General features: G+C 40.8%; 1 protein-coding gene across 1 annotated transcript in view; it reads left to right on the forward strand.

Moving 5' to 3' along the window:
- The window catches only part of AP4E1 (adaptor related protein complex 4 subunit epsilon 1), a 75,485-nt gene extending 61,644 nt beyond the window's left edge, over positions 1–13,841 (forward strand). Inside the window, exons 18-21 of the mRNA XM_004611772.2 lie at positions 469–1,026; positions 6,614–6,804; positions 9,824–9,981; positions 11,499–13,841. Of these exons, the coding sequence (XP_004611829.2) occupies positions 469–1,026; positions 6,614–6,804; positions 9,824–9,981; positions 11,499–11,659 (1,068 nt within the window). The 3' untranslated portion in view covers positions 11,660–13,841. The remainder of the gene's footprint in view (positions 1–468; positions 1,027–6,613; positions 6,805–9,823; positions 9,982–11,498) is intronic.
- The last annotated feature ends 5,001 nt before the right edge of the window (positions 13,842–18,842 follow it).

The following is an 18,842-nucleotide window of genomic DNA, read 5'->3' on the forward strand; positions in this document are numbered from 1 at the left end:
ATAAAGATGTAGGTAAGAGTTCAAAGTTCTGTAGCTGTTAGATTCTGATGGCTTAGCATTTTATTCAGCTCTGATTCTTGTTAACCTATACTCTATAGATAAAATGTTAATATGTAGATAATGTGCTCATTTGAGATTACGGCAATGTGTTTGAAACATGATGAGTACAATAGTTTCTTTTCATATCATTCACTGGAGTCAACTGTCATCCCGTTGCTTATTGATTTGCTCGAGCGGGCACCAGTAACATCTCTCATTGTGAGACTTATTGTTACTGTTTTTGGCATATCCAATACGCCATGGGTAGCTTGCAAGGCTCTGACGTGTGGGCGCGATACTCTCGGTAGCTTGCCGGGCTCTCCGAGAGGGGCGGAGGAATCTAACAGAGGTTGGACGCGTGAAAGGCGAACGCCCTACTGCTGTGCTATCGCTCCAGCCCTTTCATATTATTGTATTTTATTTTTACAGCTAGGAAAAGCAGATACTGTCTCTCACAAATTCAGAAGGAAACCAAAGGCCAAGGACCCCAGAAGTGGAGAAAGCACCAGTGCTCAGGATATGACCTGTTCTTCCTTTAGTTCTTCATCAAATGTGACTTACGAAGAAGATTATTATTTGGATGCCTTGCCTGGTACAGGAGACAAAGATATAAAAAAATTATCTCTCAGTTCAGAACTTCTGGATTCTGACTCACTTGCAGAACTCCCCTTGGTTGAGAAACTCTCCGACTGCAGGCTCTCTGCACCTTCTTTGTTTGCCGATAGCAACATGGAAGTCTTTCACACCCCTGAATCCACTGTGTCCGTGGGTGCCAATGAAACCTCTTTAGTGTCTTCTTTGTTGGAAGAAACAACTGATGTCATGTATTCAGATCTTACGGAGGTCTGTAGTAATGAAACCATATCAGTGTCTTCTTACAAAATTTGGAAAGATGATTGTTTATTGGTAATTTGGACAGTTTCTAATAAGAGTGATTTGGAATTGGAAAGTGCTAACTTAGAAATTGCTCCTGCTGAAAATTTCAAGGTAAGACAATGAATGCTTCATTATTCCTACCGTAAGTGAACAATGGTTATTGAATGTTTCTGCTGTTGGATCTTCTGATGTTTTATACATTTCTTTCATATTCTTTCTTGTTAAACAACACCATCAGAAGGTAAAAGTTATGACAGAATTTTATTATTTTGAGTGGGGCAGAATCATTGAACCTTTGTTACAAGGAAATGTAACAAAGGTTGAGTTGGAGAAAGCTAAAAATATAAAATGAGTTTCTGTAGATCATGCTAGTTAAGAACACAGGCTTTGCAAAATCTGGAAAAAACCGGAGTGCCCAAAACCAGATGACTGTTTAAAGAAACTTTGGTACATCTACACAATGGAATATTATGCAGCTGTTAGAAAAGTTGAAGTCATGAAATTTGCATATAAGTGGATCAACATGGAAAGTACCATGTGAAATGAGTCAGAGAGAGAGAGAGACAGACATAGAAAGATTGCACTCATCTGTGGAGTATAAAATAACAGAGTGGGAGACTAATACCCAAGAGTAGTAGAGATAAGGACCAGGAGGTCTGCCCCACAGCTTGGAAAGTGGTCTCACATGCTGGGGGAAAAGGCAGCTCAGATAGAGAAGGGAACAGGAAGTAGATGTTGGGTGGATGTTGGGAGGACCCATTCAGGTTGGAAGATGTGAACTGAAAATAGATTATAGACCAAACATGAAGGCCACTCAATACCTCAATTGCAAACTGCAACACCCAAAAGGAGAGAGAACAAAAGCGAATGCCCTGCTGCAGAGGCAGGGTGTGTGTGGGGGATGAGGTGGGGGTGGTGAGAGGGATACTGGGATCATTGGCGGAGGTGAATGGGCACTGATGGAGGGATGGGTAAATGATCACTGTATTAGTGAAATGCAAACAAAAAAGTTCATAAGTTTGTAACTGTACATCACAGTGATTCTCTAATAAAAAAAAATTTTTAATTAAAAAAAAAAAGAATGTAGGCTTTGGGCCTGGAGATATGACTCAGTGGTTAAGTAATTGCTTTGCATGTGTGAGGTCCTGGGTTCAATCCCCAGCACTGGGGGTCTGGGGAAGAGTGCAGACTTGCTTTCTCTGTCTTCCCCATTGTGGGGGGCCCACACCCTGTAGTGTTCAGGGCTTACTCCTGGCTCTGTTTTCAGGCATCATTCCTGGAGGTACTCAGGGGACCCTGTATGATTCCAGAGGATTGAACTGGGGTTGGCTTCCATGCAAGACTGGAGCCTGTCCCAAGATTGTATGTAGGCTCTTGACTCAGACGCTGGGCTTTGAATCTTGCTTCTGCAGCTTACTCATTTTATGGCAGGGTCACCTTATAAAGGGCAGGGATGGAGCTTAGCAAAACACATGTGAGACCTTGGGTTCAATCTCCAGCAATGCAAACAAACAAACAAACAAACAAACAAACAAACAAACAAACCCTTCTTTGGCCAAAAGAAGTAGTAGCGAGTAGGGTGCTTCCTTGTACATGGCTGACCTGGATTTGATCCTTGGCACCACAAATGATTCCCGTATGTGATCTCTGAGTGCAGAGCCAAGAATAATACCTGAGCACTGCTGGGTGTGGCTCTGAAACCGAAACAAAACCTTTCCCCAGTCCATAACAAGTCTAGAGAGAGTTCAGTGGACAAGAGTAGATGCTTTACATGCAGGAGGTCAGGGTTTGATCCCCGACACTGCGGGTCCCAAAAGCACCACCATAAGTAAAATCTGGCCATGGAGCCAGGAGTAGCTCCTGAGCACTAATGGGTATGGCCTCCAATTTTATTTATTATTATTGTTTTTTTTATTTATAAAAGGTGGACTAGAGATGTTACTTGGGTAGAGTGTTTGCATTGCATGAGTCTCTGGATTCAGTTTTTGGTGCCACCACCACCACCACAAAAAAAAAAGAAACAAAAATTTAATAAGGTCAAGTTACATAACTGGTTTATGACTATTGCTTCATGTTAAAATGAAAAGTGTAGTGTATGTGTTGCTGTACCAAGTTAGTATCTTTAAAATAGTGCAGTGCATGGCATATGGTAAATGTTATGGTGTTATTATTTTCAGTGTGTATTTTGTGATCTCTTTTTCTGCACCCTTTAAATGTCTCATTCAGGCTGTCACAAACACTGAGACCAAAACTTAACAAAGCAGAACATGAGGGAGTAAGAAGATTGAAAGATAAATGTGTGTGTTCTGTACTTCCCTTTTCTTTCATTGACTTGTCATTCTATATTGTGGTAAAACAAATTCTAGGTTTTTCTTTCCATTTTAAGAGCTTGCTTTTGTGATTTCTGAAAGCATATTTAGTTGAATTATTGTATGAAGGTCCTAGATGAATTTATAATGAGACTTGACCAGTAGATCAGTATTCCACAAAATTGATCCTTTTTTTTCTGTGGGAAATAATGTGTTAGTTATTGTATTACCTGGGCCTCTGAGCTGGGAAGAATTTCCTTATTCTAAATTAGCATTCCCCAGAGTGGAAGATACTGCACCCCATGGGATGCTGGAATGATCAGTGGGGTTGGTCAAAATAAAATGACCCAGTGGAGGTAGATACAGTGGGAGAGGAAACTTTCGATTTGATTATTTAAAGGAAGATAGATTTCCAAGGGGACATCTTGTGATTTTTTTTTCTCTCAGAAGGGGGAGATAGACGAAGTGTGGGAATCTCTGCTCAGATATCCATTAAAATCATTGTGGAACTTACAAAACAACACAAGACCTTGCCCAGTTTTTGAGCTCTATCACTAGAGTTAATTAAAGTCAAGGTGGAAAACAAAGGGAGGATGCCTGTATTTATTTTTTTAACTCTTCTAGCTTTAAAAGTCTGGTGCTTTCCAATGTTGAGAGTTAAAAATTTAATTATCCTTTTTTTTTTTTTAAATGTATAATAAAAGTATTTTCATTATATAACAATTACTATTAATAATTAATTTAAATGATAAAAATGTTAGAGTTTATGATTTCAGGATACTGTAGTGACAGGAATTTATTTTATTTTATTTTATTTTATTTTTTTTTATAATTTATTTATTTTTAATTAGAGAATCACCGTGAGGGTATAGTTACAGATTTATACACTTTTGTGCTTATACTTCCCTCATACAAAGTTCGGGAACCCATCCCTTCACCAGTGCCCATTCTCCACCACCCGTAAACCCGGCGTCCCTCCCACCCTCCCCAATCCCATCTACCCCCCACCCCACCCTGCCACTGTGGCAGGGCATTCCCTTCTGTTCTCTCTCTAATTAGCTGTTGTGGTTTGCAATAAAGGTGTTGAGTGGCCTCTGTGCTCAGTCTCTAGCCCTCATTCAGCCCGCAACTCCCTTCCCCCACATGGCCTTCAACTACAATGTAGTTGGTGATCGCTTCTCTGAGTTGCCCTTTCCCCGGAACATGAGGCCAGCCTCGAAGCCATGGGGTCAACCTCCTGGTACTTATTTCTACAGTTCTTGGGTATTAGTCTCCCACTCTGATATTCTATATACCATAGATGAGTGCAGTCTTTCTATGTCTGTCTCTCTCTTTCTGACTCATTTCACTCAGCATGAAACTTTTCATGCCCATCCACTTAACTACAAAATTCTTGACTTCCTTTTTTCTAACAGCTGCATAGTATTCCATTGTATAGATGTACCAAAGTTTCCTCAACCAGTCATCCGTTTTGGGGCATTCGGGTTTTTTCCAGATTCTGGCTATTGTAAACAGTGCTGTGATGAACATACATGAGCAGATGTTGTTTCGATTGTACTTTTTTGCCTCTCTGGGATATATTCCCAGCAGTGGTATTGCTGGGTCAAATGGGAATTCAATATCTAATTTTTTGAGAGTCGTCCAAATTGTTTTCCAGAAGGGCTGAACCAGTCGGCATTCCCACCAGCAGTGAAGAAGGGTCCCTTTCTCCCCACATCCTCTCCAACAGCGGTTGCTTTTGTTCTTTTGGATGTGTGCTAGTCTCTGTGGTGTGAGGTGGTATCTCATGGTTGTTTTGATCTGCATCTCTCTGATGATTAGTGATGCAGAGCACTTTTTCATGTGCCTTTTGGCCATTCGTATTTCTTCCTTGGTAAAGTTTCTGTTCATTTCTTCGCCCCATTTTTTGATGGGGTTGGATGTTTTCTTCTTGTAGAGTTCAACCAGTGCTTTATATACCATTGATATCAACCCCTTATCTGATGGGTATTGTGTAAATATCCTTTCCCATTCTGTGGATAGTCTTTGTATTCTGGTCACTGTATATCTTGCGGTGCAGAAGCTTTTTAGTTTAATGTAGTCCCATTTGTTGATCTCTGTTTTTACTAGATTGCTTAGTTCCGTGTCACGTTTGAAGATACCTTTATCTTCAATATCGTGGAGGGTTTTGCCGACCTTGTCTTCAATGTACCTTATGGTTTGTGGTCGAATGTTGAGGTCTTTAATCCATTTTGATCTGACTTTTGTGCATGGTGTCAGGTCAAGGTCTAAACCCATTTTTTTGCATGTGGTTGCCCAGTTGTGCCAGCACCATCTGTTAAAGAGGCTTTCCTTGCTCCACTTCACATCTCTTGCTCCCTTATCAAAGATTAGATGATCATACATTTGGGGTTGTGTGTAGGGATATTCCACCCTGTTCCATTGGTCTACGGCTCTGCCTTTGTTCCAGTACCATGCTGTTTTAATTGTTACTGCTTTGTAGTAAAGATTGAGGTTGTGGAGGGTGATGCCTCCCATCATCTTTTTCCCAAGAATTGTTTTAGCTATCCTTGGACGTTTGTTATTCCATATGAATTTTAGGATTGCTTGATCCATTTCTTTGAAGAATGTCATGGGTATACTTATAGGGATCGCATTGAATCTGTATAATGCTTTAGGGAGTTTGGGGGGGGCCGGAGTCATAGCACAGCGGGTAGGGCGTTTGCCTTGCACGCGGCCAACCCGGGTTCGATCCCCGGCATCCCATATGGTCCCCCAAGCACCGCCAGGAGTAATTCCTGAGTGCAAAGCCAGGAGTAACCCCTGAGCATCGCTGGGTGTGACCCAAAAAGCAAAAAAAAAAAAAAAAAAAAATTAATTATCCTTTTTCATTATTCTTCACTTTACAGAGATTTTATTATAATATCACTTGTCCATACTTCAACATTTAAAATTTAATTAATTTTTAAACTTTTGATCCCTGTACTATTATTTCCTCATTATTTGTGCTAGAGAATTTTTCTCAAGGAAAGTCACCTTCATAATGGGGTTTGTTATTAACACATCACAATAGTTTGTTTCTGTATCCTTCAATTAAATGAAATGTTGGATTTCATCTTCACACACATTCCTCTAAAGGAACTTTTTTTGATCACTTTTAGTGGTTCATTCATAACAAACAATACGAAATAAATTACTTCTGTTCTGCTTTAGGGTAGGGGTTAGGGCTCGGGATGGAAATATACCAAATATGGTGGTGGGAAGGTGTTAGGGTGGTGGGAATGGTATTTGAATATTAAATGTAATCAAATATTGTGAACTACTTCATAAAAATTTAAAAAATGAAGTGTTGGATTTCATAGGATAGTCTGTATTAATGTCCTTCTTCGATTCTTTTCTTTTATTTGCAGATCACTGAACAACCTGGATGCTGCTTGCCCGTAAGAGAGACAGAAAGTATCACAAGCTTCCAATATAGTATACAAATGGAAAAGGCTTTTACAGATGAGAACCTTTCTGGCTTCATAAATTACCAGATGACGGATACTGATCCTGTTCAGCTTGAATTTTCATTAAACTTATTAATGCTAGATTTTATTAGGTAAATATTTTCTGAAATTTTAATTCAAGTTATTCATTCAGCAAATATTTATTAGGCCTCTGAACAGAGTCATGGTGCTGTGTGCTAGGGATATAATGGTTCAAAACTAGACACAGTTCCTACCTCTAAGAATCTCTTTTCTAATAGAAAACTTTAAATAATCACATAAGTGCTACACAATTGTGCTATGAAGCAAAAGTAAAAGATGCAATGAGAGGCTACAATATATGGGTTATAATACAGGACCCCATTTGAGTTGGAGTTGGTAACTGATCTTGAAAAACTGAAATAACTTCAGAGATTGTGCATGCATTTTTTAAAAAATTTTATTGTATCACCGTGAGATAGTTATAAGCGTTCATGTTTGGATTACAGTCTCACAATGATCAAACACCCATCCCTCCACCAGTGCACATTCCCCACCACCAATATCCCGGGTATACCCCCCCTTTCCCACTCTCCCCCTGCCTCTAAGGCAGACAATATTCCCTATACTCTCTACTTTTGGGCATTATATAATGCTTACAACACAGACACTGAGAGGTCATCATGTTTGGTCCATTATCTACTTTCGGCATGCATCTCCCATCCCATCTGGTTCCTCCAGCCATCATTTTCTTAGTGATCCCTTCTCTATTCCATCTGCCTTCTCCCCTCCGCTCATGAAGCAGTCTTCCAGCTATGGGGCAATCCCCTTGGCCATTGTATCTACCGTCCTTGGGTGTCAGCCTCATGTGATGCTACCTCACACTCCACAAATGAGTGCAGTCCCTCTATGTCTGTCCCTCTCTTTCTGACTCATTTCACTTAGCATGATACTCTCCATGTTTATCCATTTATAAGCAAATTTCATGAGTTCATCCCTCCTAACAGCTGCATAGTATTCCATTGTGTAGATGTACCAAAGTTTCTTTAACCAGTCATCTGTTTTAAGACACTCAGATTGTTTCCAGAATTTTGACTATTGTGAACAGTGCTGAATATGTAGTACATTTCTACTGTGCTCTTTGGAATCCTCGGGATATATTCCCAGAAGTGGTATTGCGGAGTCATATGGAAGCTCAGTTTCTAGTTTTTGAAGGACTGTCCATATTGTTTTCCAGAAAGGCTGGACAGTCGGCATTCCCACCAACAGTGAAGGAGCGTCCCTTTTTCCCCACATCCACGCCAGCATTGGTTGCTTTTGTTCTTTTGAATGTGTGCCAGTTTCTGTGGTGTGAGATGATATCTCATTGTTGTTTTGATTTGCATCTCCCTGATGACTAGCAATGTGGAACATTTTTTCATGTGTCTTTTGGCCATTTGTATTTCTTTTTTTTTTTTTTTTTTGCATTTTGGGTCACACCTGGTGATGCACAGGGGTTACTCCTGGCTCTGCACTCAGGAATCACTCCGGGCGGTGCTCAGGGGACCATATGGGTTGCTGGGAATCGAACCCGGGTTGGCCGCGTGCAAGGCAAATGCCCTACCCGCTGTGCTATCGCTCCAGCCCCTGTATTTCTTTTTTGAGGAAACTTCTGTTCATTTCTTTTCCCCATTTTTTGATGGGGTTGGAGGTTTTTTTCTTATACAGTTCTACAAGTATCTTGTATATTCTGGATATTAATTATCAGATGGGTATTGGGTAAATATTCTTTCCCATTCTGTGGGCTCTTTCTGTATTTTGGTCACTGTTTCTTTTGAAGTGCAGAAGCTTCTTAGTTTGATGTAGTCCCATTTGTTTATGTTTGCTTCCACTTGCATGGTCAGTGCTGTTTCATTTTTAAAGATGCTTTTAGCTTCAATGTCATAGGGAGTTCTGCCTACATTTTCTTCTATGTGCCTTATAGATTCATGTCTGATATTGCGGTCTTTAATCCACTTTGATCTGACTTTTGTGCCTGGCAATAGACAGAGGTCAGAGTTCAGGTTTTTGCAGGTTTTCCCAGCCCCACTTGTTGAAGAGGCTTTCCTTGTTCCACTTTGCATTTCTTGCTCCTTTGTCAAAGATTAAGTGGCCATATATTTGGGGGTGTGTGACAGGATATTCAACTCTGTTCCATTGGTCTACAGGTCTGTTTTTATCCCAATACCAGTGCATGCATTTTTAAGCTCTTATGGTTTGGGTTTTTTTGTGTGTGTGTTATAGGTCCTTGAGTAAAGTTTTATTCAGTAGTGTTCTATATACCATTGAGAAGGAAAAAAATCCCTGCTGATGTTGAAAGAAATGATGTTATTCAAATTGTATCATTCTGCTTTCATTAACTGTTTTGATTAATATTGCCCTTTTTCAGGAGCTTAATGAGGTGGCATTAGAGAGCACTTAATTGTATATGATGTGGGTAGCGAGTGTTTCCTTATCCCCAAATCTGAGCTGTACATGAAAGAAAAAATGGTACATTTTACTCATGAATTACTTGGTGAAATTGTACTGAAATGACTGATACTCAAGAAGAGAGAGGGAACTGATTTACTGAAAAGATAAATCAGGTTTTTTTTGCAATTGTTTTTTTTGCAATTAAAAACATTTTTTCTCTCATTTTTCCCATCTTATTTCTGTCTCCCTCAATTGTCCTCAGATAAACTTAAATTCTGTTATGTCAACTCGCTTGTCTTTTTGTCTTGTCTGTTATCAGTTTCATATCCTTAGATCACTTACATAAGTAAAAAATCATCCAATACCTATGTTTTTATTCTAACTGTCTTGCTTCACTTATTTTGGATACCAAAACTTCACTACATTTTTTTTTTTGGCTGCATAGTTCTCCATTATATAAATCTTTATTCAGTCATCCAGTGAGAGGCACTTCGGTTATTTCCAGCTATGTAAATAAGACATTTGCAGTTTAATAATATTTTATGCTTTCGGTATTTTGGGGTTGGTGAATGATGCAGTCTAATGACATTGAGTTTAAAAACATAAATTTTCTGGGACTTCAGATAATTATGTTGATTCTCATATATAACTTGAAATCCTTTGTATTCATTTATAATAATTTCATTTTCTTGGACTAAATCTAACTTTAAAAATTCTTTTCAGACCTTTACAAATCTCAACAGAAGACTTTGGCAAACTCTGGTTATCCTTTGCAAATGACGTGAAGCAAAATATAAAAATGTCAGAATCTCAAGCTGCTCTGCCTTCTGCCCTAAAGACCCTGCAACAGAAGCTGAGACTTCATGTTGTTGAAGTTATAGGTCCGTAAAGTTACGAAAAGGCAATACTGTGTGTTGATAGGGCTTTCTCACAATTGGCTCTTGCAAATGTCTGAGAGCTATATTTTGTTATAAGTGTATTTCAGATGAGAGTTGTTGAGACTTGTATTACCAAAAATGTTTTGGTGGTAAGTAGAACAAAGTTTACCTTTTAGAACATTCTTTGGGGGTAGTAAAATAGTTTTACTTAGGAAATAGAGAAGAGAGAGAGGGAAATCCATACCGTAAAAGAGAAGAATTGTAACCCCAACATGGGATATAGGCTGTTACTGAGTGGAATGCTTTAATCATTTTTAAATGTAAAGTTTAGTGGCATTAAGTACATTAATGTTGTGTTGGCATCACTGTGTCATCTTCAAAACTTTTTCATCATTTCTAGCTGAAACTGTATCTATTAAATACTTCCTCCCCATGACCTCTCCTATTCTAGTCCTTGACCATTGCTCTTCATTTTTTCTATCAGTTTGGCTACTCAGGTACCTAGTATAAGTGGAATCATACAGTAATTGTTCTTTTGGGGGGAAGGGGGGCTTGGGCAGGAATAAAGGAATAAAGGCAGGAATAAAGGCTTATTCCTGGCTTTGTGCTCAGGGGTCACTCCTGGTGGTGCAGGGGGGACCATTTGGGGTTTTGGAGATCAAATCTAGTTTGGTTGTTTGCAAGGCAAATAAATGCCCTACCCACTGTCCTATTATAGCTCCGGTTCCCAGTACTTGTTCTTTTGTAACTAGCTTATTTCACTTAGTATATATATATATATATATATATATATATCTGCATCACCTATATTGTATTGTGTTAGAATTTTCTTCTTTTTTAAGTCCAAATACTACTTAAATAAACATATGAACATACTGACTTTTATCTGATTGTCTCACAGTGGACACTTGGTAGCTTCCACCTTTTGACTATTCTGTAGGTTTTGACTATCTTGTAGGTGTACAAACATTCTTTTATTATAAATCCAGAAGTAGAATTGCCAGATCATCTGGTAATTTGATATTTAAATTTTTGAGACGCTGTTATGTTGTTTTCCAAAGCAACTATCCCATTTACCGGGGCTGGAGCAATAGCACAGCGGGTAGGGCGTTTGCCTTGCATGTGGCCGACCCAGGTTTGATTCCCAGCATCCCATATGGTCCCCTGAGCACCACCAGGGGTGATTCCTGAGTGCAGAGCCAGGAGTAACTTCTGTGCATTGCCGGGTGTGACCCAAAAAGCAAAACAAAACAAAACAAAACAAAAAAGCTATCCCATTTACCATCCTGCTAGCAATGCACAGGGGTTCCAGTTTCTGTGTAAGGCCACCAGTACTTGTTCAGGTGTGTAGATAATTGCCACCCTAATGGATGCAGAGGGAGGATTTCACGATGCTTTTGATTTGCATTTCCTTGATCATCAGTGATGGGGAATATGCCTGTCTGTGCCTCTTGTATCTTCCAAGGAATGTGTGTTGCCGCCCTTTTGTATTATGACATATAAAATCTGTTTTGTTGTAGGCAGTGAAGGACTTTTGGCCTGTCAACTGCTCCCATCCGTCCCCTGCTTGTTGCACTTTCGAGTTCATGCTGAGACGATGACTCTGTGGTTCAGATCCTCCTGCTCGGCTCTCCCCGACTACCTACTGTATCAGTGTCAGAAGGTGATGGAGGGATCCTAGCACAAGCTCGGCTTGGGTTTTATTCTGTCCAAGTAAATGGTTTACACAGATAAACTTATTTACCAAAGTAAAAAGAACTCATGGTACTTGTAATTAAAATGGGGATAAGTATAAGTTCTGATTTTATGTGTCTTTGATTTCTGATCAAGAATGATCCCCAAGAAGCTATATCTCTTATCTTTTACTCAGGATTGTACAGTTTGTTTGGGTCCCCCAAAAGTGACCTGAGCTAATGTTATAAACTGCTAATGATTTATATATCTCTTAGTGTAGAGTGACTGAAAATATTTATTTTGTTATAAATAATTTTATAGCAAATGTACTCTAGTGCTAGTTGAATTTGTCTTAAAACCTAGTCTCAATTCTCTACATTAAAGGAGGAGAGACGTGGAGTTGATAATCCCAAACCTAATTCATGTTTGGTTTTGGAATGTTTTTTGCTAGGCAAATCATTACTTTCAATTATGTTTTGCTTAGATCATTGTGGAGTACACACTAAGAGTTAAGCGAATCTCTAAGCATGTTGTATATTGGCAGGGGTGGGACGGGCGGGGGGGTCCAATCTATGATACAGTTTTTACTCTAACTTGTAATACCACTGCAGATAATTTGGCCCCCAAAATTGACCATTTTCTCTTTGCATTTATTTTAAAATTCAAAGTGAGTTACTGTAGAAGTTATTTTAGAAGCTCAGAGCCATTTACAAATATTGTCATAGAGAAACAAAACCCTTAAAAGCACACAGTACTAAAAACAGGTAGAAGGGATCTTTTTAATTCTGGGAGATCTTTTAGTCAGTTGCCACTGATTTTGGAAAATTCAAGTTCTGAATAGAGTATAAATGGCAAACCATCTTTCTTGGCCTTGGTAGCAGTACCCAGCTACAGCTGAAGCAGTAACTGTTGATGCATACCAGAGAGGTTCTGCAGTGAAAGATACTCTCATGGTAGTGCTTCTGTGGCTCTATTAAAATTGTTATCAGTAAAAGAAGAGGTTAAATTAATTATGAATGATGGACCATAATTTTGAAATTATACATTAGTGTTAAAATCTGAAGATAGTATTTTATAAAACCTTAATGGTGCTGTGGAAAAATATTTATTATTTCACTTTTTCTGAAACCTCACCTTGGAGACTATTCAGGTAATACCGTTTTTAGTCATTGCAGTTAGTGCTGTGGATCATTGGTACAGTTAATAATGCAGGTGTGGGGTTCTAGTTTTAGGTGGTCTCATTAATTACCACTCATCAAGATGCAAAGGAAGTCCTCTGGAGCTGATAGATTTCTCTGGTAATATGTGTTTAGACTGTTCATCTGTAAAAACAAAAGCAGTATTTAAAAAACTAATTTTTTTAAGTTACTCATTGCAAGATATATAATGCCTTGTTAATGTCATGCTTCTAAATAACACACAGTAAAACTTGCCATAAGAGCGAGGTAGTGACTGTTTCCTCTTGTTTGGAAGACTCCATCCTCAAGTTCCCAGCAGTGTCCTGATGACGGGAATGTGCTTTCTCGGTGGCAGTGGTGGACACTGGTGGCTAGCCTTATCAGCTTCCTCTTTATTCCTACCTCTGTCAGCAGCTCCACCCACCCACCTGATTCTGCTGCTACTCTGACAAAGGAATAGCATGTGCCCTCTTACTTTGCAAAGGAGTGCAGCCTAATGAGAGCAGAGGAACTTCTCGAGTTTGGGGTGGGCTCACTTGCCTGTGTTTGCATGGCCACACAGACGGGGTTGAGTGAGGTGCCCAGCGTGTAGATGCACAGCTGTCCGGGAGAGCTTGTGGTGAGCTGTTCTGCGTTGTCCTCAGGGTGTTCAGAAGGGGCAGTAGCAGTTCTCCTCAGAGACAAGCTTGACCCGCAGAGCTGGTGTTCGTGGGCGACTTGTAGATGTGGATGCATGATTTTTGGGTCTGCCTAAGGGAACCTGGTGTCACTTCTGCTCTTTCTGGACACATTACAAAGTACATTAACAGCGTTTCTACTGAAATGTTTAGTAGAGTGTTTACAACTTTTATATTTTTATGATTTTAAGAACACAGAATAATAAGAAGAAAGTAGATTTTACTAACTTTGGGGTAGTATTATTCTGCTCAGACAATGCAGTGCTTTAAGTTCTAAATCAGGCATCACCAACTCTTTTTTTTTGCATTGTCGGAGATGCGGCTTTAAAGTTGGAGAGTGGGGCTGGAGAGATAGCACAGCGGGTAGGGCGTTTGCCTTGCACGCGGCCGACCCGGGTTCAAATCCCAGCATCCCATATGGTCCCCTGAGCATGGCCAGGGGTAATTCCTGAGTGCAGAGCCAGGAGTAACCCCTGTGCATCGCCAGGTGTGACCCAAAAAGCAAAAAAAAAAAAATAAATAAAATAAAGTTGGAGAGTGATTTTACATTATAGCCATAACTTAGTCAACTGAAGGAGCAACATCTGGAGTGAGAGATGTGCAGGGCATACTCGCCATGTGAGTAGTGGGCCAGGCGCCTGCCTGAGGGTGGAGGTAGTAGCAAGTATGCTTGTGGGGGAGAGGAAAGGGATGAGAGGACTGCCCTCGGGGCAGGCGGAGGGAGAAGGCAGGCTCCCGGCAGCACAGGCCCAGGAGCAGCGGGCTCAGAGTCAGGTCCCTCTCTAAGAGAACCAAGCAGTCACGGAGTCCTAAAGTGCCACACCAGCCACGCACAGATGCTCCACAGAGCGGCATTGTTTTAAACAATGTTCCGCTGTTAGCTGTGGAGGCCATTGTACTTTAAGTGCAGTATTTCTTTTTCATTTTTTGTTGGTAGTATTTTAAAACGTTGAGCTTTTTTGTCTTAAGGTTTTATGGATAAATGTGATCTTTGTCTCCTGATTGTGAGTTACTGAAAGTGCACTGAACCTGTTCTTCAATGTTTTTGCTGTATTGAAATTTTAGGAGAGAGAGTTGCAAGTGAATAACATCGGGCATTAATCACCTTATTTTGCAGTTCTGTAATTTAAAAAAATGGTTAAATATGTAATAAACACAAAGTGATCTTTATTGTTCTTTGGTCTATATATTCTTTATTACCAAAATAGTTGAAGAATGATTGGTACCCTTAGTAATCTTGTAGGTTTTTGCTAAAAAGAGCAAGACAAATTAGAATGGGACGAATAGCACTTTGGTCTTTACAGCCCTAAAGAATCTGGTCTGATTGGTAAGTACATACTGGTATTTCCGCTTGAACCTCAGAGGGAACTATGGATTTCAGGCAGGTTGGTGTCTGAATTGACCCTCCTTCATTCCTACTTGGCCGGAGCACACACGGCATAATGTGATGTTTCTATAATCCCTCCCTCATACAGTTGTCTGGTGACAACACGATAAGTCAATTAGAGGCTTAGTGACTACATCTCCATCTGTGTTACTATCTTAAAGCACATATCAGAAATGGTTTAATCTTCCTGATTTATACCACTTGTTCACTATAACGTATAGAAGACAAGTGTTCTGAGACATGAAGGAAGCTTCATCTTTGAGGTTATGAATAAAAGGGGGGATTAAATGCATCACTCCCACTGGAGTAATTAAAAAGAAGTGGCCTCCTTAAAGGAGGGGTGACCTGTAGCCAAAAGGGGAGGGGCTGTGGTTGTGTGAAAGTTCCATGTTTATGTGTGCCTAACTGGAGAGCATGGACTTGTGCTGTCTGGAACCCTGTGCATATTTTATAGTCGTTCTGCTTGGCACTCAGCAGCAGTTGCCTGGTTTACTGAATGGATGGTTAAGCATACCCGACTTCTTAAACTTGTAACCTGAGGCCAGGTGCTCTCCAAGGATTGAGTTTAGCAACCTTGTGACTCCCCCAGAAGTATTGAAAAGTGATCTGATCTGATTTGTAAATATAGATCAGCAGAGTAGGATTCTGAATTTTTTTTTTTAAATAGCTTTTGTCAGCTTTTACTTGACAAAATGTGGGAGAGATGACGCATAAGAGCTTGATGTGACTCTTGTTAGCCTCTGGGAACTTGCCCAGGTACTTGAGATCTCTGCAAATGCAGAGTGGTTCCAGATAGAAATGACAACTTGGAGGTGGGGCACCTTTTTATATTATGGCAGAAGTTAATAAAATTTATCGATCTAAAAGCCCTTGTTCTCAGGGCTGGAGCAATAGCACTGCGGGTAGGGTGTTTGCCTTGCACGCCGCGACCCAAGTTTGATTCCCAGCATCCCATATGGTCCTCCGAGCACTGCCAGAAGTAATTCCTGAGTGCATGTGCCAGGAGCAACACTTGTATATCGCCGGATGTGACCCAAAAAGCAATAATAAAAATAAAAGTTATTGTTCTTAGAAAGAAGCAGTGGGCATCTATTAAGGTAAGTTAAAGGTAAGTAGTTTATCAAGTCTGTTAAGATTTATATGTTAAGTTAACCACACCTCTTTCTTTTTTTTTAAAAAAAGTGATTCCTGTGATAATGAGGGGCATTAATAAACTCAGCAGCATCAGAAGTGTTGGAGAACATCCTCTTCAGTGCAGCAGCAGGAAAAGGAGTTATTTAAGAGGAAATGTATCTCGTATGCATCATGCAGAAATTCTGTGGTAGGAGTTTGACTCATGATAGGAGGGCACCCAAAGAAAGTCCGGAAAACCCTGTGTACTTTAAAATGCGGCCTGGGAGCCTGGAGAGATAGGACAGGGGTAAGGTGATTTTCTTTCGAGGGGCCAACCTCAGTTGGATCCCTGGCACCACATATATTCCTTGAGCACAGAGTGGTATTGCCCACCCTCTCTGCCCCATCCCCATCTGAGAACTGGGTTCAGAGAAGATTGACCTTGGAGTGGGTAAAGTCAGATGATCCCAAACAGCAGGAGTTTCCTGGAGCAGCTATGAAGCTTAAATGGTTATGGCTAGACTGTGGGCGTCTTTCCAAGGAGAAAAATCAATTTCCTTTGGTTATTTTAAACCACTTTCCTAAGTGGATGGGTACTTTTCCTTCCTCACAATATTAAATTGGCAGTACCACTAAGTGGCTGACCCGAGAGAGTTTTTCCCTGATGGAGCAGGCAGGCCATAGGCCGAATGGTAGAGGCACGAGCCCAAGTATCATTTATAGTTCAGTAAGAAAAGTACTAAGAAATGTGTTCTAGTACATATTTCCATCCTTTTTTAATTTAATTTTTAAATTTTATTTTCACTAGGTTGTTCACATTAATTTATTACATTCAGTATTTCAACACCAATCCCACCACCATCACACCTTCCCACCACCATAATTTTGAATTTTTCCACCACCACTCAAGCCTGCCTGCCACAGGCTGATGCTAGATAATTTATTTTCTGTTGCTTACTGTGAATGTCATGAGAGGTCATAGGCCGAATTCTAAAACTGTAAATGATTGGGGTCCGGAGACATCTCTGTAGGGAGCCAATCCATTCTGAGATTCATTTGGGAGTCTCTGGGTTAAGGCAAGTAATGGGCTTAGAAGGCACCTTGAGGCAGTTCATGACAGCGAGGACCCCAAAGCGGCAGGGAGAGAGAAGGGACCGCCCATCCCCACTGCTACCCTGTGGCCTGGAGTCTTCAGTCCCTGGTTTCATGTACCTTGGTTTTTTTTCTGGAAGTTTGTGGCCCTTGGGGGTTCATTTAGAGTGGGCGGAGAGAGGACACTCGCTCCATCTGAGGTGCCCCAGTGAAATTGGTTTGGCAAGGGATCTGGAGAAATCTGGCGAATCTGGAGAAATCTGCTGTCTTCCGGGATTCAGTGCTGACTCCCTATCTCCATCCTTTACATGGCAAACAGAGGCCAGGGGTTTATATTCTTGGATGGGAGAGGGGAATCTACTTTGAATTGCTACCACATCATTTAATGAAAGGAAGTGATGACTAGAATAAGCTGGTCCACGCTGATGAGAGATATCAAGGTATGAGGATTTAATTTTTTTTTTATCTTGGTTGACTGATTAATAGACTTGAAGAGTTAACTGTGAGCTGTGGTAAAGATGAAATGCTTTGGTTTGGGGGCCACACTCAGCAATGCTGAAGGATTCCTGCAAGTTCAGTCCTGGCTGTGGGGGTGTGGGGGAGGGGGGTGTCTCCTGGTGGTGCTTGGAGCCCATGCAGTGCTGGGGATCAAATCTGAGCAAAATAAGTGCTCCGGCCTGTTGAACTGTTCCCCAAAGGAAAGGATCAGAATCACATACTGAGCTCAGCTTTCAGACACAGAAGTGATGAGTGTCTTGTAAACTTCACAGAGTACCCCGAGGGCATATTCAAGTGAGGGAAACTTAGAGTAGAAGCCCTGTAGAGCCTTGGATAGCTCTGGGGACATAAAGACCAAGTGACTAGCAGATTGGGATTTTTCACCTACTGACCTCTGGAAAAAGGGAAAAGGAAAGGGAGGCTTAGAGGTGAGGCAGTGACATGGTTGCAAGGGAACAACAGAAGTTCCTGAGTTTGAGGCCCTTCCAGACGTTGCTCTCATATACATCATTGCTCTTGAAATGGGGTAGTCAGGTTGAATATTTAGTATCAAATAAACGTGGGATTTCATAGACAGTAGCACTGTCACCCGTTGTTCATCGATTTGTTCGAGCGGCACCAGTAACGTCTCCATTGTGAGACTTGTTGTTACTGATTTTGGCATATTGAATATGCCACGGGTAGCTTGCCAGGCTCTCTGAGAGGGGCGGAGAAATTGAACCTGGGTTGGCTGCATGCAAGGCAAACACCCTATCCGCTACATTATCACTCCAGTCCTTCATAGACAGTACAAAAGAGTAAAATACTAGTAAATTTTGCATTTTAGACATTGTTTATATATATTACAAACTTCTCATCATGATTTTATTCTCCTCTACGCGTCCCCCCCCCCCACCTGCTGCTGTTGTGATGATCAGAGGTCACAGGTTTGGTTGTGGTACTTGCTGGGGGAGGTCACACACCTAGTTGTGGTGCTTCTACATTCACCCACAGTATTTGTGGGGCTCACATACTGTAGATTTAGTGTTTTAGCACCCCGTGCTCACTGGGGGTGGCATTTTTTTAGTCATGGAGCTTGTGCACATTCTCGTTGGGCTCCCTGGGGGTTGCACGTCTGGCCAGAGCACTCTCCTGTCCTTTTTCTTTTTTCTTTTTTTTTTTGGCCATACTAGGAAATGCTCAGGGTTCATTTCTGGTTCTGCACTCAGGAATGACTCCTGGTAGAGCTCAGGGGACCATATGGGA

Source organism: Sorex araneus, chromosome 3 (assembly GCF_027595985.1).
Source record: "Sorex araneus isolate mSorAra2 chromosome 3, mSorAra2.pri, whole genome shotgun sequence".
Taxonomy (NCBI): domain Eukaryota; kingdom Metazoa; phylum Chordata; class Mammalia; order Eulipotyphla; family Soricidae; genus Sorex; species Sorex araneus.